Below are 23,878 nucleotides of genomic sequence, written 5' to 3'. Positions count from 1 at the left end.
TAATTATTTTGTAGATTTCTGTGATGATCTATGTAAACAATAATTTCACCTGTGAACAGAGACCATTTCATTTATTTATTTCCAATCTTTATGCCTATTTCTTTTTCTTGCCTAACTGAACTGACTAGGACTATGAATACTACATTAAATAGAAGTGGTGAGAGAAGACATCTTTGTCTTATTCTCAACCTTGTGGGAAATGCATGCAGTATTTCTCCATTAGGTATGCTATTAGCTGGAGATTTTTTGGAGCTAACTTTTATCAGACTGAGGGAGTTGCCTTCTAAATCTTTAAATAATTTTCACCATAAATTGGTGTTGAATTTCATCATGCTTTTCCTCCACCATACAGTTTTCTTATTTACTATGTTAAGGTGAATTACATTGATTGATTTTCAAATGTTAACCCAAGATTGCATTCCTGGGGTAAACCTAACTTAGTCATGATGTATCACATATATTTATTTATAAATTATATATACAGATATATTTATAAATATGTGTGTTCACATATACATATACGAACACACATACATATGTTGGGTTTTGTGTCCATATTCATGAGGAATACCAGCCTTTAATTTTCTTTTCCTAACATTTTTGTCAGGTTTCTTCTGGTATTATAAAATTTGTTTGGAAATGTTATCTGTTCCTCTATATTTTCAAAGCATCTGTGTAACAATGCTTTCTTTTCTTTTCTTTTTCTTAAATGTTTGATATAAATCTCTGGTGAAGCCATCAGGGCCTGGTGTTTTCTCTGTGGGATTTGTCTTTAGTTTCAAAGCTTGTTATTTTGAAATAACTTTAGATTGACAGAAAAGTTCCAAAGATGGCTCTTGTATACTTTTCACCCAGCTTCACCTTATGTTAACACCTTACATAGCCACAATATGGTTTACTTTTCTTTCTCTCTCTTTTTTTTTTGAGATGGAGTCTTGCTGTGTCACCCAGGCTGGAGTGCAGTGGCACAATCTCGGCTCACTGCAAACTCTACCTCCCAGGTTTAAGCAATTCTCCTGCCTCAGCCTCCCAAGTAGCTGGAATTATAGGCGCACGCCACCATGCCTGGCGATTTTTTGTATTTTTTTTAGTAGAGACAGGGTTTCACCATGTTGGCCAGGCTGGTCTTGAACTCCTGACCTCAGACGATCTGCCCGCCTCTGCCTCCCAAAGTGCTGAGATTACAGGCGTGATCCACCGTTCCCGGCCTAGTATGTTTTTCAAAACTAAGAAATTGCCCAGGTGTGGTGGCTCACACCTGTAATCTCAGCACTTTGGGAAGCTGAGGCAGATGGATTGCTTGAGCTCAGGAGTTTGAGACCAGCCTGGGCAACATGGTGAAACCCCAGCGCTATAAAAAATACAAAAATTAGCCAGGTGTGGTGCCATATACCTGTAGTTCCAGCAACTCGGGAGGCTGAGGTGGGAGAATCACTTGAGCCTGGGAGCTGGAGGTTGCAGTGAACCAAGATCGAGCCATTCACTCCAGCCTGAGTGGCAGAGTGAGACCCTGTCTCAAAACAAAAAAATAAAATAAAACAAAACAAAAACTAAGAAATTAACATAGGTACCATACTATTAACTAAGTCTTTATCTGGATTTCACCATTTTTTTCCCACTAATGTCCTTTTTTCTGTTACAGAATTCAATCTAGGCTTCCACATGACACTTTTGTAATGTCTCCCAGTCTCCTCCAACCTGTGAGTTTGTTGGTCTCTCCTTGTTTTTCATGCTGTGGTAGGTTTTAAAAGTATCCATCAGCTGTTTTCACAGAATGTTGCTCAACTGGGTTTTTCTGTTATCACACGATTAGACTGGGGTTAAGGATTTGAGGGAAACTATCACAGGAGGACCTGCCCTTCTCATCACTTCATATCAGAAATCTGGATATCACTGATGAAGTTAACCTTGATTACTTGGTTTAAGGGGGTGTTCTCCAGGTTTCTCCTTTGTAAAGTTACAATTTCTCCCTTCCTATGCTCTATTCTTTGGAAGCAAGTTGGTAAGTTCAGTCTGTAATCAATAAAATGGGAATTAAGCTCCACCTCGTATAGGGGCAAGTATCTACATACATTATTTGGAAGTTTTCTACAAGGAAAAGGGAAATTTTGTCCCTTCATCTTCACTCATTTGTTTTTTATTTATTAAATTATTAATGTATATCCCTACAGTTTTATTGATATTTATTCATTGAGTTATAATATCCTATTCTGCGGTTTCTCTTTTCACTCTCTTGAGAATGTTCTTTGATGCACAAAAGGTTTTAATTTTGTGTATTCGGTTTCTTAAAGTGTTTGTATGTGGTTGGAATGAGTATTCTCTAATTTGGTGGTATAGGATGCTACTTTTTCATTTTATTGTTCATATCTTCATATCCTTACTAATTATTTGTCTGATAACCCATCAGTAATGGAAAGAAATGTGTTAAATCTTCCACTGTGACTATGGATTTATTCTTACGTGAAAAACTGCTTTATCACAATAATGCTTTTTGCCATAAAGTCTACTTTGTCTGATGTTAATGTGGTTAAAACACATTTCCTTTGGATAGCATTTATCTCTCTCTCTCCCTCCCTCCCTCCCTCACTCTCCCTCTTCCTTTTTTTGAGGCAGGGTCTCTATTGCCCAATCTGGAGTGCAATGGCATCATCATGGCCCATCGCAACCTCGAATTCCTGACCTCAAGTGATCCTCCCACCTCTGGGATTACAGGCGCGAGCCACTGTGCCAGACAGTTTCTTTATTTCATTTCTGTGCCATATATTTTAGGGGCATTGCTTGTGAACAGCACAGAACTGAATTTTTTTTTGTCCAATCTGTAAGTTTCTATCTTTAAACCGGTGAGTCTTATCTAAATATAAATATTACAGTTATGGTGATAACTGATCTATCTGAAAGTAATAAGACTGCTTTATTTTATGTGCTTGTGTTTCTTTTTCATCCTTCCTGTTGTCTATTGGATTGATCGTTCTTTAGGACTTAGTCACATGTTTACCATTTCTCTGCTCACTAGTGCTGCTTCTGTATTTTCTTTCTGGGTCCTTCCTGAAGTACATTGGTCGTGTTTTCAGGGGTCAGTAGAAAACTCTCTTAATACTTATTTGTCTGAAAATCATTGTATCGTGCTCTTACTCCTTGAAGACATTTTCCTATTCTTGCTGGGAAGTGTTGATATTAGTAGTGCTGGGTGTTGTCATTTTATTCCCCACATCTTTTTAACTTCTCTCTCCTATTTCCCATCTCTTTACCGCTCTGAGATGCATTATGGACACTTTTAGTTCATGAATTCTCTCTTCAGGTATGGCTCATGTCCCATTAATCTGTTCAATCCCATTTTAAAAGGAGGGATTATTTTGATAAAATATGTACATGTACAAAAAAGTGCAAAACACACAGATGTACAACTAACTTAAATACTGTAAAGTGAACATCTATGTAACCATCACCCAGCTCTAGACACAGAATTTTTCCAGCTACCCCAGAAGCATTTGATGGGCCCCTTCACATTCACAAAAGCTCCTGCCCCCATTCTGATTTTGTATTAAATTTTCTTCCATCAGGAAACATGTATGTATTTGTTTGCTTTCCTTTGCTTACCATTATATTTCTGAGATGCATCCACATCATTGCGTGAAACTACAGTTCATTGTTGCTATGTCTAATGCCACATTTCTCTGTGTTTTGGCTATTCTTAGTCCTTTTCATTTCCATGTCACTGTATGATTTAATTTATAGAAAGAACGAAAACAGACAAAAATATAGAATTTTATATGAAGGATTTCTCTTCTTTTCTTCCTTTCTTTTTTTTTTTTTTTTTGTGATGGAGTCCTGCTCTGTCACCCAGGCTAGAGTGCAGTGGTGCCATCTCAGCTCACTGCAATCTCCACCTCCCTGGTTGAAGCGATTATCATGCCTCAGCCTCCCCAGTAGCTGGGACTACAGGCGTGTGCTATCATGCCTGGCTAATTTTTGTATTTTTAGTAGAGATGGAGTTTCACCAAGTTGGCCACGCTGGTCTCGAACTCCTGACCTCAAGTGATCTGCCCGCCTCAGCCTCTCAGTGCTGGGATTACAGGCATGAGCCACCATGCGCAGCCTATATGAAGGATTTTTTTTTTTTTTTTGAGATGGAGTCTCACTCTCTCACCCAGACTGAAGTGCAATGGCGCTATCTCGGCTCACTGCAACCTCTACCTCCTGGGTTCAAGTGATTCTCCTGCCTCAGCCTCCCAAGTAGCTGGGATTACAGGTGCATGCTGCCATGCCTGGCTAATTTTTTGTATTTTTAGTAGAGACAGGATTTCACCGTGTTGCCCAGGCTGGTCTTGAACTCTTGACCTCAGGAAATCCACCCACATCAGTCTCCCAAAGTGCTAGGATTACAGGCATAAGCCACCGCACCTGGCATGAAGGATTTCTTATAATTTATTTCAAGTAACCTCAAATTACATGAAAGGTGAATGACTTGCTTTTTCAGGATCCACATTTTACTTCTTAAATAAAGCAGTGTGATACAGAACAATCCATATAGTATGGTTTCATTAAAACAAAGACATGCCTAGGTGGGTATGCATCTATATACACATGCACATACTCCATTCAAATAATTCTACAATTCCAGAAGGACCAAATTGTCACTAGTGGCTGCCTCTGGTGTGTAGGAATGGCAGAGGCACGAGGGTAGGAAGGTGTGCATATGTGCATGGGAGGGCTGTGTGGGCAGACACTTTCACATTTTACTCCTTGCTTATTATTATTTTTATTTTTACAATAAGCATTCTTTTTTCTGTTTTACAACACCAGCAAAAGTCACATTCTCAGAAGATTAAAGGATTTTATTTGGGGACAGAGGTCTCCCCACCAGGTTCCTTTTCATACCTGGTGGCTGCAGTTACCTTCCAGAGCACAGTGGAACCAACCCACGGCAATCGGAGTCCTTCTTTCTACTTTTCAGACCCTTGAATGGTTGGCTTTCACCTTATGAAAACCTGGCTTTAAATGGCAGCCCCCAAATTCAAGAGAAAACACCAATTGCAAACAATTCTAAAAATCAGGCCATTGGGCCCTTGGGACCCAGAGGGGAGTGAAATTCCAGAGCAAAAGGAAAATGTAATCACTGTCCCACACACCCTGGGAATGGGCTGGACTCCTGATCTTGCCCATTGCCCCTAGAGAGAGAGAGAGATGGGGAGATCCCTACAGCAACGAGAGGCTCTTCTTCTGGCTTCAGCTTTACTGACCCCCCAGTGAATCTTGAGCAGCCAGCTTCTCATGCTGCCTCCAGCGCAAGAACAGCATTTCCAGCCTAGAACAGCAGTTGCATGAAACCTACCATTGACTGAGCCCTTATTATAAATGCGCCCTGCACTGTGTTCACAACAAACCCACAAAGCAGCTTTGATACTTGTCCTCATCTTACAGATGGAGAAACGGAGGATCGGAGATGTGAAATGACTTGCTCAAGTTCACCCGGCTAGCCGTGACAGTTAGAACCCATCCCATCCAGTCTGACTCCCAAGCCTGAACTCAGTTTGTAAACTCCAAGGCAGGGCACCACAATCAGATGACTTCAGAGCAAGTGGGCACTGACTACCCAGTGCAGTGAAAAGAGACATCCTCTGGAATCAGACAGATTGCCATTTGGTCTCTGCCCCTGGACAAGTCACTTCCTCCATTTGAGCCTAAATATCCACATCTGTAAAAAGGGGACGACAATATCTTTCTCTCAGGGTTGTGCTGAGAATTAGAAATAAGATATGTAGAGAACCTACTGGCGGCCCTTTCTCTCCATTCCCATGGCCTCGTCCCTTGCAGGCTTCCTGGCTTCTGGCATTACCCTTCTCCAATCTGCGCCCCACAGAGCACCCAGAAAGACCCATCACCAAAACCTTCCCCATTTCCCTAGTAAAGCCTGCCCCATGCTACCCTCACCCGCTCCTCTAGCACAGCCTTCTTCCTTCTGCAGAACACCCTGCGCCCATGCTCAGTTCCACATTTTTGGACATGCTGGTCCACTTTCCAGGAATACCCTCCCCCTCACACCCCTTCTCTTCATGGACTCTCACTCCTCCCCCAAGGTCCCACTCAAATCCTCCAGGAAGCTTCCGGAATCCCACCCCACACCCAGGGTTAGGGACTCTCCTTCCTCTGCCCAACACTTTGTTCCTCAATTGTCAATAAGCATGCTTTAGAGGAAATTAAGATGATTTCGTGCTCGATAAATCTGTCTGCGCTACTGTCTTTTCCTCCTCAAGGCCTGGGCCTGGCACAGTGTCTAGCACACTGTCAGTGCTTAGGAAGTGTTTAGAGCATGAATAGATGAAGACCAACTGCATCTCAGTAAAAGGAACATTTTCTAATTATTTGAGTTATTCACAGGAAGATGGGCTGCCAGTGAGCACCCTGTCACCGGGGGAGTGTACACTGAAGGAGCAGGGAAGAACAGTGGCGTGGATGTGAATTCCAAATGACACAAACCATTGATAAGATATGCTGGAATCATCTGGAGTACTGGTTGCTATTTTTTCTTTTTTAAGACGGAGTCTCACTCTGTTGCCCAGGCTGGAGTGCAGTGGCGCGATCTCAGCTCACTGCAACCTCTGCCTCCTGTGTTCAAGCAATTCTCCTGTCTCAGCCTCCCCAGTAGCTCGGATTACAGGCATGCACCACCATGCCTGGCTAATTTTTGTATTTTTAGTAGAGACAGGGTTCCACCATGTTGGCCAAGCTGGTCTCAAACTTCTGACCTTGTGATCTTTGTGCCTCAGCCTCCCAAATTGCTGGGATTACAGGTATGAGCCACTGTGTCTGGCCCTGGTTGCTATTAATAATACAGATTCTTCGATTCAGGAGACTCTGATGCTGCAAGTCTGTGACAGTCCAGCCATCTGTATTTGGAACATCCCCAGGTAATTTTGAAGCACACCCATGTTTTCGGATTACTTAACTTTGTGACCTCTGAGGCCATTTGCAGCAAGGTTTTGTGTGTGAAGGCCCTCTTAAATTGTAAAATACTGTCCACAAGTCTTGGCTCCGGATGTTACCAGGCCCCCAAGACTGGGGAACTGAAGATTCAGGCTGGGGCTACAGCTCCTCGGACTCTGGGAGGTTACGGACCCAGCCCTGGGCCACTCTGTTGAAGCTGGGTCTGAGGCGGAGGAGTTCCAAGCCACTGAGGGGCTCCGGGATGAAGGGGGTGCCTGGCCTGGGAAAAGTGCCCCCCAAGAGGGGTCCTCCAAATGGCACCGGGGTCCTGGAGAAAGAGAGCAGCAGAAGACGTGGGCTGTGTGGGACAGGGACAGCAGGTCACTGACATGTGGGTCACCACGTGTGGGCCCTTCCCTGCCTTGCTCTGAGCCTCAGTTCTCCCTTCTATACAGCAAGATTCTGTACATCTTAAGAGGTTTTTCCAACTTTGCCCATTTACAAGTTTGCACCTACTTGGGTGGCTCGTTGCTTAGCAATAGAAATGAAGCTGATGGGGTGAGAATTGATTTGTCCTAGGCAAGACTAAGCTCCCCTTCAGTAAGCTTCGCTTAGGACAAAAGACCCAAAAGTAGAGAGAGAAGAGAGCATTAGAAAGAGCACTGAAAATCGGGGGGAAAATGCAAATTACAACAGACATGCCATTTCTCCTCCAGGAGACTGGCACAGTGAAATAATTTGATAACGGAGCAAAGCTGGTGAGGTGGCGGGGGGCAAAGTTTCACACGTGCTGCTTGTTAGAGCGTAAGCCAGTGCTGCAGAAGACAATCTGGCAGGATCTTTCTAACTCAAAATGTGTGAACTCTGTCACCCCACATCTCCACCTCCGAGCATACGGCTTAGAGAAGCACAGACATGCAGGCACTAGGATGCAGACCTGAGCAGCACATTAGTGACAAACCAGAAACAACCCATATGTCCACTAGCAGAAAAATGGGCAAGACAGATACAGCATATTCACATGAAAGAAAACTATACAGCAGCCTGGGCACAGTGGCTCATGCCCGTAATCCCAATATTTAGGGAGGCTGAGGCAGGCAGATCACCTGAGGTCAGGAGTTTGAGACTAACCTGGCCAACATGGCGAAACCCTGTCTCTACTAAAAATACAAAAATTAGCTGGGTGTGGTGGCGGGCGCCTGTAATCCAAGCTACTAGGGAGGCTGAGGCAGCAGAATCGCTTGAACCTAAGAGACTGAGGTTGCAGTGAGCCGAGATTACACCACTGAACTCCATCCTGGGCCACAAGAGCGAAACTGTGCCAGGAAGAAAGGAAGGAAGGAAAGAAGGAAGGAAGGAAGGAGAGAGAAAGAAAGAAAGAGAGAGAACACTATATAGCAGCTTAAAAGGAAGGACCTAGAGCTCTACATATTAGTATGGTAGATTTTGAAAGCATACTATTGAGTAAAAAATGCAAGTTAACAGAGTGAAATGCAAAGTATTAAAACACACACACACACACACACACACACACGCCATTCCCCCTACAGGAATACAGCTGCCCACGCAAAATGTTCTGAGCCCATACAGGCCAGCCTGACAACTGCGTCACCTTTGGGAAGGCAACTGTGTTTGGAGGAGTGAGCAAAGGGGCTCTACACTTACTTGCCTAACGTGTTTTAAAAGAGACTTTATGTATGTGATTTTAATAATGTTTTTGTTGTGTTTTGTTTTGAGACACAGTCTCACTCTGTCACCCAGGCTAGAGTGTAGTGGAACAATCTCGGCTCACTGCAACCTCCGCCACCTGGGTTCAAGCGATTCTCCCACCTCAGCCTCCTGAGTAGCTGGGATTACAAGTGTGCACCAACAAGCTCCGCTAATTTTTGTATTTTTAGTAGAGACGGGGTTTTACCACGTTGGCCTGGCTGGTCTTGAACTCCTGACCTCAAGTGATCCACCCACCTCAGCCTCCCAACAGGCGTGAGCCACTGCATCTGGCCTTAATACTGTTAGTTAATTTTAAGAAAAATAAAAATCATTGCTCATATTGTTTTTCCAGCAGTCTGGGACCAGTGGGAAGAGGAGACTGCTTGCCTCTGGGGTGGAAAGACAAATCTCGGGCCAGGGCCTGGTCTCAGCCAGGAAGGCATTTCTGCCTGGACCACCCCAGTTTTGGTGGCAACAGCCAGGCCTCGGAGGAACAGGCTGGGTGGTGTCCAAGCCATGCAAGCCTTACAGTCAGGCCCTTGACTGGGAGCCCAGGGCCCTGGATGCTGAGCCCATCTTGGCTACCCAAACTGCTGTTTCTCTTCTTCAAGCCTCAGTTGCTCTTTCTCTCTCAGAAGAGATCTGGGTGCAGGGCTCCCTAAGACCCTCTTTCTGCTGCTGAGAATGTGCCTTGCTGTCATACTTGAGGCATGAGATCAGGGGGAGATGCAACCTGAGTGGCCCAGCCTGGAAGCTGCCTGCCAGGACTGAATGTCTGCTGAAGGTTTCAAACAGCTGGGCAGGTAGGGTCTGAGGGCCCAGGAGAAGAATTGGGCCTAGCAGGCACTGTGGGCCGTCCTGCCTGGCGGGGAACCCCAGAGTGTCTGCTAATGGCTCGTGACTCACACAGCGCCTGCTACGCCCAGTTCTTCCCATCAGGACCCTCTCTGGCTATTCAGATATTTGAGGGCAGTCAAATCCCTCTGGAGCTGTCTCTTCTCAAGGCGGATCACCCCCAGTTTCTTCAGCCCTTCCTCACAACGTCTGGTTTTCCAGGCCTAGCCAGGCTCCTGCGCCCACCCATCTGTCTTAGACAGACACAGTCTCCATGTGTGGTCTGAGCAAATGCCAGAAGAGCTGGACCGTGGTGTCCTCTCTGTGGGCTCCCCTTTTCCTCACTGAATGCAGCCCAAATCAGAGGAGCATATTCAGAAATAGCATCAGAGCAAGGAGGCCAATGCAGCTGAAATGCACCCTCGGCCCAAGGCTTCCTCCAGTGCCAAGCTCCTGTCTTGATTCTTATGGTTTGTTTTCAGGCCCCCAATGCAGAATGCTAAATGTATCTCTGTCAAGCTCTCCCCTGTCCAAACCTCATCTCAGCTGTAAATAATAATCATAATAGCTACTGTTTGTTCTAAGTTTCTTACTTGCCAGAAACTTTACGTATGGCTTCTCATGACATCCTCATAGCAATCTTATGAAGTAGGTGCTGCTAACCCCTCATTTTACAGGTGGGGAAATGGGGGCTCAGAGAGGTTAAGTCACTTGCCCAAGGTCGCACGGGCAGGCCTGGGGTCTGCATTTAAGTCCACGTGGAGGCCCCATGCTCTAAACCAATATGGGCCACTGTTGTGTGGCCCTCCCTCTGGTGTCCAATGTTTCACTGTCACTTTCCACTTTGGGCCAGCTTCAAAGCCACATTGTTGGTCTCTTCTAGGACATTAGTGAAAGGAAAAGCTGGGCTGGCCTCAAATTGCTGAAGTCTGGGGACCCCTCAGGGAAGGACACAAACCTAGATGTTCATCAGAGAAGTGGCACGCAGCAGTCATGGAGAACAAGACACTGGGCTCTGAAGTCAGACAAACCCAGACCCGAACCCCAGTCCTGCCAGTGCTCCCTTGTTTTGTGGCTTTGGCCGGGTTGTTCCTATTCCCGAGCCGCAGCCTCTTCATCTGCAGAGCAGGAAAAATAGCACCTGTCCACCGTGTCCTGGAGAAGATCCAACAAAATGTGCATGCGGCGCCTTCACTCTGCATTCCTCCCACGTTTACCGAGCACCCACCCACTAGGTGCGGAGGCGCTGTTCCAGCCAGAGCTCAGTCAATGAATTAGAAAGCGCTGGGGACAGAGCCTGGCCTGCAGAAAGTGCTCAGGAAACGCGGACTCCCTCTGTGACTGTGACTGGCTCCCCGCCCCTCCCAGTTTGTCCCCGGGCTGCCCGCCCCGCCTTACTTGTTGAAATTTCGGTAGTCGTTGGGGCTAGGGGTGTGACTTCGGCCATCGCTCCGGTAGTCCTGGTAGCTGACGAACTCCTGCCACGGGCAGCGGTAGCCCTTGGGGATGGCGGTGTGGTTGAACTTCTCCGGCGGGACCCCCTTCAGCGGCTCCGCGTAGCCTAGGGGCGGAGGGGATGGGGCGTCTTGGTTCTTCCACCTCAGTCCCCACCTCCATCCCGCGGACGCGGTTGGGGGAGGGACGATCGGAGTTAGGGGACGGGAGCGGTGGGATGGGATGACACAGTTGCTCCAGCACTGGAGACCCTTCCCCATCCCAGGAAACACGTTGGACTTCAGTGAGGAAGCCGCCGCGGGCTGCAGTCTAGGCCTTGGCTGACTCGCCGCGTGACCGACCCGGGGCACCGCACGGTGCCCCTCCGGCGCGTGGTCTGGCGAGTGAAGTGCGCGCGTGCGCTTGTGTGTTGGGGAAGGGGGCGGATTAGCTTTCTGAGTGCTCTTCCTGCCCCATAGGGAGCACACTCACGCTCTAGGCGTCCCAGCCCTGGTCCCGGGACCCGAGAAGAACACTCACCTGGCGCCAGGGCGCTGGGGCTGGGGACCCACCCCGCAGGGGTGCCTGCAGGGTGAGCGTCTTCGGGACCCGCGAGTGAGGCCCCGGGTGAGGCCGGGAAGATGTGGAGCTCCGAGCGGTAGTTCTGCCCCTCGGGGCCATTGGCATTGGCAACCTGGGCACAGAAGCGTGCTCTCAGAGGCCACCGACGGCCTCCCGCTCCCAGCCGCCCGCCCCTTCCCTCAGCTTCCCTTCCAGGGAGTTCCCCTCCATGCTCACCGTTCCCGGCTCCGCTGTTCCAGTCACCTTCCTCTTGGCGCTTCCGGCCAGCATCTGAGAGCGAGGGGGTAGAATAAACCCCAGAGAGTTTATTCAGCAGGGCAGGGGACCAGGGAGAGTTCTCCCTCCACCAAAAAAACAAAAGGGGGCGAGAGGCAAGAATCCTAACGCCCATCATCAGGGAACAAGGATGAGTGACTAGTTTACAGCTTTAAGCCCAGTGCCTGGGACCGAAAATTACTCGATATATGTTAATTGCTATTGTAATGCTGAGTCTGAGCAAGATACTTAATTTCCCTGAGCTCCAATGTCCATCGCTATAGAATTAGGATGATGGTGATGAAGCTCTACCTCAGAGGGGTCTATGAGTATTAAATGAGATACCTGCAAAGTGCTTAGCTAGCACCTTCTTAGGCACATACAAAGGCAGGTGTTTTGCCATCTTCATTTTTCTGCCACATCACTCCCTCTCAGTTGCCTCCTGTCTAGGCCAGAAATTAAGTGAAGGGTGGACGGAATAGCCCTGGCTTCCTTAGAAGTGTCTGGAACTGCCTGCTGCCTTTCTAAAGCAGAGGGAAGAACCATTCTTGCCTTTCTTCTCCGCCAGCAGATTATTCCATGACCTTTCTCCTTCCTCCAGTGGGAAGAAGAAAAAATGGTATTCTACATTTTGCATCTCAGATCAGGCCCAAGCCTGAACTAGATCCTGCCTGTTGCAAATTTAGCCACGAGTGCATGCCTGTCTTAGCATTTGTTGATGTTGTTTTAGGAGCCAGCATGCCTGTCTTCGCATTTTTTTTTTTTTTTTTTTGGTAGAAGCCAGAGTTCCTTCACTCCAAGTCTTATCCTCATCCCCCCAATCCACTTTGTTCTGTATCCAGGGAGACATGCCTAAAAACATAACAGTTTTCAGTCTGGCATGGTGGCTCATGCCTGTAATCCCAGTACTCTGGGAGGCCGAGGCGGGTGGATCATCTGAGGTCAGGAGTTCAGGCAGGACCAGCCTAATCAACATGGTGAAACTCTGTCTCTACTAAAAGTACAAAATTAGCCGGGCGTGGTGGTGCGTGCCTGTCATCCCAGCTACTCCGGAAGCTGACGCAGGAGAATCGGCTGAACCGGGGAGGCAGAGGTTGTGGTGAACCAAGATCGCACCATTGCACTCTAGCCTAGACAAGAGCGAAACTCTGTCTCAAAAAAACCAAAAAGATAACACTTTCCAAGGATCACACAGAAAGGCAGGGACTTAATCTGACGGGTACATCACCGTCCTCAGCCTGGCTTACCGTTTGGCTTTAGGCTAACCACTGGCTCTCTATGGGCCTCAGTTTCCCTGAGAGCACAATGGTGGCTTACTCACCGCCCGCTGACTTGCTGCTAACTCGAAAGTGAACTTCTGCACACGGCGCTGCCTCTTCTGGAAGAGGAGGGACCCTCTGTTGTTGCGTAGTGACAGCTCCTCCATCATCAGGTCCTGGGGCACGCTCAGCTTCTTGCCCAGGTCCAGTGTAGGGACTGCCAGGAAAGGCCAGAGTGGGCTCTCACCACCCCATCCCCCATGTGCTCCAGGCCTGGCCTCCCGAGGCACCTCCTCAGCATGGCATGCTGTGTGTAAGAACGCCTGTTTCTCCCCAAGCTTGCCGACACCCACACCAGGTGTCATGATTCTTTGGCATTTTTGCCCACCTGATGGGCAAAAATGACATCTCAGAGTTTAATTTTCATGTGTTTGTTGCTCAGTGAAGTTTAGCACTGTTTCAGAAGTTCTTTGGCCATTTGTATTTATTGCACAAATTCCCTGTGCAGGTCTTTGCCCATAATAGTGGAGGTAGTGAGAAATGGTCAGATTCTAGATTTTTTTTCTGAGACAGAGTCTCGGTCTGTTGCCCAGGCTGGAGGGCAGTGGTGCAATCTCGGCTCACTGCAACCTCTGCCTCCCGGCTTCAAGCAATTCTCCTGCCTCAGCCTCCCGAGTAGCTGGGACTACAGGTGCATGCCATCACACTCAGCTGATTTTTGTATTTTTAGTAGAGACGGGTTTTTGCCATGTTGGCCAGAATGGTCTCGATCTCTTGACCTCGTGATCCACCCGCCTTGGCCTCCCAAAGTGCTGGGGTTATAGGCGTGAGACACCACACCTGGCCCAGATTCTAAAAATCAATATTTTTTAAAGGTGAGCCATGGATATGGGCAATGAGAAACAGAGGGGTTGAGGACGACCATGAGGTTTCTGGCCTGAGCCTGGGGAAGGATGGAGCAGCGGCTCACTGAGATGGGGAAGGCAAAGGGAGGAGAAGGTTCAGTTTTAGACATGTGTCCTTTTAACTTTAAAATAGTCTTTTATTATTATAAAAAAGCATATATGGGCCAGGCATGGTGGCTCATGCCTGTAATCCTAGCACTTTGGGAGGCGAAGGTGGGCGATCACCTGGGGTCAGAGGTACAAGGCCAGCCTGGTCAACATGGCCAAACCCTGTGTCAACTAAAAATAGAAAAATTAGCTGGGTGTGGTGATGCATGCCTGTGATCCCAGCCACTAGGGAGGCTGAGTCAGGAGAATCACTTGAACCCAGGAGGCGGAGTTTGCAGTGAGCTGAGATTGCACTGCTGCACTCCAGCCTAGGCAACAGAGTAAGACTCTGTCTCAAAAAAAAAAAAAAATCATATAGAAGCACTGAAGAAAGTTAGAAAATACACATATCAGACAAAAAAGAGAAAAATACCATTGTCTATTACCCAGAGATTGTCACTCTTTAACATCTTAGTGTATGCTCTTTCATGCCTTTTTCGATAACTATATTCATATGAGGTTTTAACAAAAATAAAATCATAGCACACATGTTTTGTACCTTGTTTTTATCACTTAAAGATATCCACCTTTCCAGGCAGCTAATATCTAGTCCCTATGCAAACTGCCAAAACTGGGCGCATTAAGTTTGAGGAGACTTGCAGGCATCTAAGTGGCGGTGCTGAGGAGGGAGATAGATGTGGGAATCTGGTTCATGGGAGAAAACCGACCTGGAGGTGAAAATGTGGGCATCCTGAACTTTTACTGGTATTTGTTATTGTTATTTTTTAATGAAGAACATTACATTTATTTCTTTTCTCATCATGCGAACTAGTCTTTACAGCATTTAGAGGATTTTCAGGGTGATGACTGTTCTTAGTTTGGGACCCATCCCTATCCTTTGTGTTTTTCCAACCAGCAAAATCCAAACTTTCACGTTTGGCCAACAAAGAAAGCCTTTTGCAGGACAGTGGGGGACAGAATGGTGAGGACCTTGGCAGGCAAGAGCCCTGTGTAGGCAGCACGGCCTGCCTGGTCCATCTCTAAAATCGGATACACATACATTCATATTCCAACTCCATAAATGGTATTTTAAGCTGGGAGGCTGAATGAGATCACAAAGAAATAAGAATAGATAAAGAGGACCAGAGATGGAGTCCGGGGCCTCCAACATTGACAATGAGGCAGTGAAGAGGAACCGAGCCAGGAGCCTGGGCAGGAGCAGCCCACAACGTCGGAGGAAACCAAAGAGGATGGCGTCCTGGAAACAAATGATGAAGCATTTCAGGTACGATAGAGAGACTAACAGAGTCACACGCTGCTGATGTGTCAAGAAAGATGAGGGCTGAAAATTGATTATTATATTTAGTAACACAAGGTCACTGGTAATCTTCACTAAAGCAGTTTCTACGGAGTATTTGGGTGTAAAAGCCTGACTGGAGAGGGTTCAAGAGAAAATGGACAGAGGAACAAGTTTAACCAAACCACGAGGAAGCAGGATATTCTACAGGACAACTGGCCTGGTTTTTCAAACAAGTGAGTGACATGGAAAAAAAGGGGCAAGGGGTTGTTTTAGATTAAAGGAGATTTAGGAGCCATAGCAACCAAATAAACACTGTGGCCCTTGTTTGGATCCCGATGAAAACGAACTAGGAAACTCAAGAAGGTTGAGTACGGACTGCTTATTAATTGGTATTAAATCATTAGTGCTAATTTTGTTTAGTGTGCTAATATCTTTGTGGCATGTAAGGAAACGCCCTTTTATTATTTTGATGCATTCTGAAGAATTTGCGGGGCAAAATGACGTGCTTTCTGGTATTAGCCTTGAAATTTAGGAATGAAGGAGGGACCATGTACTCTGTGTGTGTGTGTGTGTGTGTGTGTGTGTGTGTGTGTGTGTGTTTGGAAATTGACTAATAAAATGTCAGAGAGAAAGAGAGGATTGGTAAGAAAATTATAGACAACTGCTTGGAGGAGTTGGGCTCTAAAGGATTCTGGCTACAGACAACTATGGGATCAAGAGGGGTTTGTTTGTTTGTAAAGATGGAGAAATTACAGCATGTGCGTTAACTGATGGGAACATTTGACAATGCAATAGAGAGAGGTGAGAATTGCTGAAGGAATGTCCTTGAGCAGGAGTGATAGGAGAGCCGGGTGTCCAGAGCCCAACCAGAGGAGCTGGCACCAGGCAGGTGTGAGGTGAGTCCATCCACCACCCTCCGTGTTTGTGGAAGGAAAACCACAAACACAGACACAGATGCAAGCAAGTCAGCTGTGGCAGAGGATGCTTGTAGATGCTCTCTCCTGGTTACTTTGTTTCTCAGTAGAATAAGAAGCAAGGTCTTTAGCTGAGAATGAAGTTGTGCAAGGAGGTATTGGAGATTTGAGGAGAGGGGTTGCCAAAATCATTAAGAGAGTAGCATGGGAGAATGAATGAACTAGAGAGATAGACATGGCCACTGGGCAGCATTGGGGGTCACTCGGGTGCTGTGATTCATGCCAGTCAATGGACACTGATTTTTTTTCATTCTTTCAACAAATACATAAAGCACACTTTATATGTGCTAAGAACAGAAAGAAATCCACTATAGGCTTGGTGCAGTGGCTCATACCTGTAACCCAGCACTTTGGGAGGCAGATCACTTGTGGTCAGGAGTTCAAGACCAACCTGGCCAACGTGGCGGAACCCTGTCTCTACTAAAAATACAAAAATTATCTGGGCATAGTGGCACATGCCTGTAATTCAGCTACTTGGGAGGCTGAGGCACAAGAATCACTTGAAGCCAGAGGTGGAGGTTGCAGTGAGCCGAGATCGTGCCACTGCACTCCAGCATGGGCGACAAAGACTCTGTCTCAAAAAGAAAAAAGAAAAAGAAGAAAAAAAATCCAGTATAAATTAATTGGAGGGGAAAGTAAGATTCAGAAGAATACGTATTCTAAAATTTCATTTACATTATACTTATATATATTATATAAGATATATATATATATATGGAGAGAGAAAGAGAGACAGAGTCTTGCTCTGTTGCCCAGGCTGGAGGGCAGTGTGTGATCTTGGTTCACTGCAACCTCTGCCTCCTGGGTTCAAGTGATTCTCCTGCCTCAGTCTCCCAAGTAACTGGGATTACAGGCGTGGGCCACCATGCCTGGCTAATTTTTGTACTTTTAGTAGAGATGGGGTTTCACCATGTTGCACAGGCTGGTCTTGAACTTCTGACCTCAAGTGATCTGTCCGCCTCGGCCTCCCAAAGTGTTGGGATTACAGGTATGAGCCACTTCCCCTGGCTCCCATTTACATATTAAAGAATAGGTATGTGTTTGTGCATGCATTGAAAAATCTGCATGGAGACATGCCAAGGAGACATGTCACCACAGCAAAAATCTGCAAGGAGACCTGCCACTATAGCAGTGACCATGGGACATATAAAGGAGGAGGGCTGGAAATTGTTTACACTGTTTTGTTGTTACTGTTTTTAACAAGAAAGTGTACTGCCTACTTAAAAATATGAAATAGTTATAACTAAATACATAATAAAGTGCCCTCAACATCATATTCTCAAATACTATACAGATGAGCTGAGCTAAATATATATATATATATATATATATATATATATATATATATATATGTATGGTTTTTTTTTTTTGAGATGGAGTTTCGTTCTTATTGCCTAGGCTGGAGTGCAGTGGCACCGTCTCGGCTCACTGCAACCTCTGCCTCCCGGGTTCAAGTGATTCTCCTGCCTCAGCCTCCTGAGTAGCTGGGACTACAGGCACACACCACCATGCCCAGCCAATTTTTGTATTTTTAGCAGAGACGGGGTTTCACCATGTTGGCCAGGCTGGTCTCGAACTCCCGACCTCAGGTGATCTGCCCACCTTGGTCTCCCAAAGTGCTGGGATTACAGGTGTGAGCCACGGTGCCCAGCCGAGCTCAATATTAAAATAAAAATAAAAATGGGCAGGCATAGTGACTCAGAACTATAATCCCAGCACTTGTGGAGGCCAAGGTGGGTGGATTGCTTGGGTGGAGGAGTTCTAGACCAGCCTAGGCAATATAGCAAGATGCTGTCTCTATTAAAAAAATAAAAAATAAAAAAAGATAAAACCTATTTGACCAAGTAATTCTATTTCTAGGAATTTCTTCTCAGGGAAAAAGTTGAATAAATATGTCTAAAGATATATGTACAAGAATGTTTATTGCAGTGGAGTTTACGATTGTGAAAACTGGGACCCAGTCTTGTGGTGGATGCTGCCCAGATGCCCCTTATTAGTGGTTAATAGTCCACACCACCACCTTTTACAGAGAACTGCCAGTGGAATGGACGCTGCCACAGCACCCTTGCCTCAGGTGGGATGAATTCTGTGGAGCAATTCATGCTTGAGAGCTCCCCACAGGATCACACTGAATGTGGACAGTCACTGAGCCCACATCCTTGCTCAGCAGTACCCCACCCTAGGCTGCATTCCTCCTTTCCTTCTGAGAGCACTCTCAATAAGTCACTTGCACAAGGCTCCTCTGGTTCTGCCCTGCAGAATCTCACCTGAGACAAGCCTTATGACCACCGTTAGGCATTGACGAAATACACATAACGCGTCCAAACAGCAGAACGCTGGCAAGCACGGGGAATGAAGGCGTGAGATAAATCATACTAGGATGAAATGCTGCTACATGAAAAAAAAAAAAAGCCAAAGAACACAGCATACAGTATTTAGCCCATGTGTATGTATGTTTATATAAAGACATTCATATATGAACAGAAGAATTTACATAAATATGTTAACAGTGGTTATCTCCACATAGTTCCATTGTGACCAACTTTCACTTTCAAAGCCGTTCATGTCTGTTTTGTCTGATTAAAAAAAATTTTTTTTAATGTACACCAAGTCAATGGCAAATGACTTTTTTTAAAAAAAGTGATGTATTATGTATTATATTACCATGTAACAATATAATAAAGAAACAGGGGCCAGGCACGGTGGCTCACGCCTGTAATCCCAGCACTTTGGGAGGCCGAGGCGAGTGGATCACAAGGTCAGGTGTTCAAGACCAGCCTGGCCAACATGATGAAACCCCGTCTCTACTAAAAATACAAAAATTAGCTGGGCGTGGTGGTGGGCACGTGTAATTCCAGCTACTTGGGAGGCTGAGGCAAGAGAATCACTTGAACCCAGGAGGTGGAGGTTGCAGTGAATCGAAAGTGGGCCATTCCAGCCTGGGCAACAGACTGAGACTCTGTCTCAAAATAATAACAACAACAACAGCAACAATAATAATAATATTAAAGAAAGAGCTCTGGAGACAAAGACACCTGGAGTCACACTGCAGCTCTGCCACCTACCAGATGTGACCACCGGCTCCTCTGACCCTCAATATTTTCATTTCCAAAATGAGGATAATATCAAACTTACAGAATTGTTGTGGAGGTGAAATGACACAAAGCGTAAAGGATACTTTTCTCTTAGCAAAGTATCTGCCACATAGTAAGCATGCAATGATGGTAAACATTTTTATGGTTTTTACTTTACAGTGGCTGTCTTTAGGTGGTAAGATTATGAAATTTATTTTTTCTTCCTACTTTGATTTCAAAATTGTCTTTAGTTAGGACCTTTCCAATAATCAACAAGTTACATATTTTAAGTCTTGCATGAATGATGTGTCTTCATATTTAGGGACCTGTAATTAATTAACTCCCCAAGAGAAAAAGGGATGCATTGCCTGACCGTTCTAGTTAGAGCATCAATACTCATAGAATGTGCATATTTTAGCTACAAAATCAGGGCGGGGGAAGAAACTGGACATCAACAAAAGGAGGCAAGAACACAAAACAGGTGAAAAGGATGCCACGCATAAAGTCAGAAAATATGATTGACTCCTTAGAACACTGAAGGCAAATGTACCAGCCCTGCTTCAGGTCCCCTGAGATGGAATCCCTGGGAGTAGATGCTGGGAGTCTGTATGCTTAACCAATATCAAGTCACTATGATTCACACTAAAGCTTGAGAGCTCTGACTTAGTTGAAATTTTTTTTTTTTTTAGACACAGGATCATTCTATTGCCCAGGCTGGAGTGCAGTAGCATAACCATAGCTCACTATAAGCCTCCAAATCCTAGCCTCAAATGATACTCTTGCTTCAGCATCCTGAGTAGCTGGGACCACAGGCATGTGCCACCATGCCTAGTTAAATTTTTGTTTTTTTTTTTTGGTAGAGATGGAGTCTCACCATGTTGCCCAGGCTGGTCTCAAACTCCTGGGCTCAAGCAATCCTTCCACCTCAGCCTCCCAAAATGCTGGGATTACAGACGTCAGCCACTGTAACCAGCCCCTGAATTAATCTTTAAAATTCCTGAAATGCGGCCGGGTGCAGTGGCTCACACCTGTAATCCAGCACTTTGGGAGTCCAAGGTGGGTGGATCACGAGTTCAGGAGTTCGAGACCAGCCTGGCCAACATAGTGAAATCCTGTTGCTACTAAAAATACAAAAATTAGCTGGGTGTGGTGGCACACGCCTATAGTCCCAGCTACTTGGGAGGCTGAGGCAGGAGAATCACTTGAACCTGGGAGGGGGAGGTTGCAGTGAGCCAAGAACGCCATTGCACTCTAGTTTGGGTGACAGAGTGAGACTGTCTCAAAAAATAATAATAATAAAATAAATAAATAAATAAATAAAATACCTGAAATGCTGTAAAGTAGACCAAATAAACAGATTCCAAAGTTATATCAAGAGTTCCTGAATAGGTCCTATAAAACTGATAAAAATGAATTTAAACGCTTTAAATGAAATGATAAAAATGATTTATTCATTTGATGAGTTAGTTTTTTAAGTAAAAAGTTTTGTATCCAAATGGGCAGCCTGCTCTTCCCACCCTGCTCTACTCTCTCCACTCCCCTGTTAGCCATGGGGCCTGGCTGTCCTGGGCCATCCAGAGGCCTCAGTGAGACTCACAGGAGCAACAGGCAAGGGCAGGTGTGTGCAGAGCTTGCAGCCACAGGTAGGGCTGAAACTGGGACCGGAATCTCCAGAGCTTAATTTGGGGCTGAGATGGTGCCTTAGATGAAGCCAGGGTCACTTTAGCCTCAGCTCCTGGGTCTGTGGACTCAGCCTCAGCTCCTGGGTCTGTGGACAGAGGGGCAAGACCCCTCCCGGTGCCTCACAAAGCTTCCCAGCCTAGGCGGCAGATTCCACAGGCACTCCTTCAGGCTGGTCTGGAGCTCACACCTGTCTGCCCAGGCCTGGGGCCAGCAAGCCAGAGTGAGTGCAGCCTGGGAGCGAGGAAAGGATGGAGCCTGAGGAAAGCATGAGGCTAGACCCACCTTACCTGGTTCAGTGAGGTCTCCCATGGCAGTCATCACTGGCCCCTTCTGCTCCTTGGGGATCATCCTGTGGAGGAGAGACCCCATCAATGGACCAGGCTGCCTCCATTTCTCCCCAGACCTCCTTCAAGTCCCTGGCTCACCCTGCCCCAATCTTGAACAGCTTCAACCCACCCCAAAATCACAAACAAGGGATGTCTGAACTGGAAGGGCCTTCAAGGTCACTGTGCAGAGGAGACTGAGGCCCAAGGGAGGAAGAGGGAGGTGCCCAAGTTTCCACAAATCTATTTTCATGTTGCTAGGGAAGCACTGTCTCTTCAGGGGTGGTTTCTAGGGCCTTTTCCAGCTCTGGCATCCTGATCAGAGGGAGTGTAGGTGCCTGGGGCATCTGGGTGGGGCAGGCAAGGGTCTCAGGCACACTATCATATGTTGAGCCTTGAGAGCCCTATTTCAAGGCTGAAAGAGGTTGGAGGCTTAAGTTAGCGGAGGGGAAGCATGGGCTAGGCTGGGATTACACTGGGGTCTGCAAGGCTGGTTGCTCCTCTCATCCCTGGCACTTGTTGGGAAGTTGAGAGTTGCATGGTGTCCTGCAGGCAGTCAGCAGTCTGGTCCAACCAAGCAGAGAGAACCATCCCCCATCCTCCCCATCTCCCCATTACTGGGCTAACTTCCATGGTGTTCTCTTCTCCCTCATCCCTTCTCTTCCTCCTCCTCCTCCATCCTCCCATTTGTATCTCATGGCACTTTCCAGAAATCTTGGAAGAGATTTACAAATAAAATGAGGTCCAGAGCCCTTAACTTGCCCAGGTTCCATAACTTGCCCTCTGGAGAAGAGGCAGAGCCTTTGAGCCCCTTGGCTGACCACGCACCCTGGTACCCTTCTCCTTTGCCTCCAGGTTTTTCTTTACTCCTTCCTTTAGAAAACAATCTGCCTTCACCTGTACGCCCAACAGCCACAAGGGGCCCTGGGCCAGTGGGCACTGTCCTGTGCAACTGGAGTCTAGTGGATGTCCCTGACTTCCTCTGTGACTGTGAACAAGTAGCTCTCCAGCTCTGCACCTCAGTTCGCCGGTCTGTAACATGAGGGGGCTGGGCTAAATCATGGAGATCCATGGATGGGCTTTAGGGCGTTCATAAGCCTGCTAAAACAGCATGCAAACATGAGTGTGTCTACATGCATTTGGGGTGAGGGTCATGGGAAGATTGAGAATGCCCAATCATGACTGTTTAGGATTCCACAGTCCACAGATCTGTTTCTTGATAAACACTCCCTTTACAGAAATTCACAGACACTGGGAAGAGTCTCTCATTTTACAGACACAGAAGCTGCTTCCCTCTACTGCCTAAAAATCCCAAAGTCTTGAGCAAAGCCCTTATCTATTCCCCACCTTTAATCCTAGCCACACCCTCCCCGTTTAATGCAGAGTGACCTAGAGCTTAGAGTTCCTCTCCTCATAAACCAGGATCTAGGCTTCCAGGGGACCCCACGGTCCCCAGATCCACTGCAGGGCCCTTCCTCTCCTGGTGATGAAGCTCTAGGGATTGCCTCATCTCCTCTGCCCACTACCCCGAGTTCCCCAAGCTCCCCTAGGATGCTGGTACCTGAGAGGATGGGACCACAGTGGGCAGGAGGGAATCTTAGACCCTCAAGATTAACACTTCTGTTGGGAAGCTGAGAGTTGCGTGGTGTCCCTGTAGGCAGTCAGTGGTCAGCAGTCAGTAGTCAGCGAGCAGGGTGTGCCCTGTAGCCAGCTCTGGCTTTAGCTGATGAGAATCATTACTGCCTTGCCGTGGGTCACTGCCTTATTTCAGGCTGCAATAGGAGCAGGAGTCAGATGCTAAAAGCATCAGACCCTAGGGAAGACAGGTGCCCTGGCAACAGGCCTTTGCAGACAGAGGGCTTGCACCCACATGTACGCACACGTTCACATATGCACACACCAAAGTCACCTGGAAATGCTGAGGGTCAGCTGCTGGTAGCTTCCTCTTGTTAACTGTTATATCCTTAGTGCCAAGAATGGTGCCTGATAGGAACTCAGTAGATATTTGTCAAATGAATGAATCGATCGATCGATGGATGGATAAATTGTTCCCCAATATCTTTGTTTGACTTATTCTTTTCTTCCTTCCTTTCTTCTCTCCTGCCTTTCTTCTTCTGTCTCCTTCCTGCCTGCCTCTTTTCTCCCTTCCTCCCTCCCTTTTTCCCTCCCTCCCTCTACCTTCTCACATTTCCTGAGCCTCTCTTTAAGGACTGAAAATAAATAAGGCAGGGCTCTGTCTTCAAGGAGCTCAGCCAGGTCAGATTCAGATGGGTAAACAAGCTTTGGGAAAGGCTCTGGGAGAGCCCAGGGGAGGGAGTTACCAGCTCAGCCTGAGGTGGGGGGTAAGAAGGCTTCCCAGAGGAGGACACACTGGAGTTGAGCCTTGAAGGATGAGTGGGAGTTCACTAGGCAGAGAAGGGGCACGGCAGGCAGTGGACATGTCACCTGTGAAGATGGTAGGGGGTTGGCAAGTAGAGCCAGAGCTGGAGGCAGTTCTAAGAGATCAGCTCAGACAGTGGGGGTAGGGGCCAGAT

The 23,878-nt window shown here is 46.8% G+C and overlaps 1 protein-coding gene across 4 annotated transcripts; it reads right to left on the bottom strand.

The window, feature by feature from the left end:
• Positions 1–4,320: 4,320 nt before the first annotated feature.
• On the bottom strand, positions 4,321–23,493 carry MYOZ3 (myozenin 3). 4 transcript variants are annotated; one of them, XM_021677478.2, is made up of 7 exons: positions 23,245–23,493; positions 21,309–21,370; positions 13,061–13,215; positions 11,701–11,754; positions 11,443–11,596; positions 10,867–11,029; positions 4,321–7,282 (listed from the first exon to the last, which is right to left on the bottom strand). In XM_021677478.2, the coding sequence occupies exons 2-7, from the start codon at positions 21,367–21,369 to the stop codon at positions 7,084–7,086; spliced, it is 786 nt and encodes a 261-aa protein (XP_021533153.2). In that variant the 5' UTR covers position 21,370; positions 23,245–23,493; the 3' UTR covers positions 4,321–7,083. The 4 variants fall into 4 exon arrangements, with proteins under 4 accessions (XP_021533153.2, XP_021533151.2, XP_021533154.2 ...); XM_021677476.2 differs by having other exon boundaries at positions 23,254–23,493; XM_021677479.2 differs by having other exon boundaries at positions 4,321–7,252; positions 23,254–23,493.
• Between the last annotated feature and the right edge of the window lie 385 nt (positions 23,494–23,878).

This window comes from Aotus nancymaae, unplaced genomic scaffold (genome assembly GCF_030222135.1).
Source record: "Aotus nancymaae isolate 86718 unplaced genomic scaffold, 86718_ANA_hifiasm-v0.15.2.pri h1tg000064l_1, whole genome shotgun sequence".
Classification (NCBI taxonomy): domain Eukaryota; kingdom Metazoa; phylum Chordata; class Mammalia; order Primates; family Aotidae; genus Aotus; species Aotus nancymaae.
This window is presented reverse-complemented; position numbering and strand designations above follow the sequence as displayed.

Coding starts and splice junctions, on each gene's coding strand:
- MYOZ3 (XM_021677478.2), bottom strand. CDS start 21,369: ATGATCCCCAAGGAGCAGAAGGGGCCAGTGATGACTGCCATGGGAGAC. Junction 11,755..13,060: donor TAGCAGCAAGTCAGCGGGCG/GTGAGTAAGCCA, acceptor CCTCGCTCTCAG/ATGCTGGCCGGAAGCGCCAA. Junction 11,030..11,442: donor CCCCAGCGCCCTGGCGCCAG/GTGAGTGTTCTT, acceptor CTCCGCCCCTAG/GCTACGCGGAGCCGCTGAAG.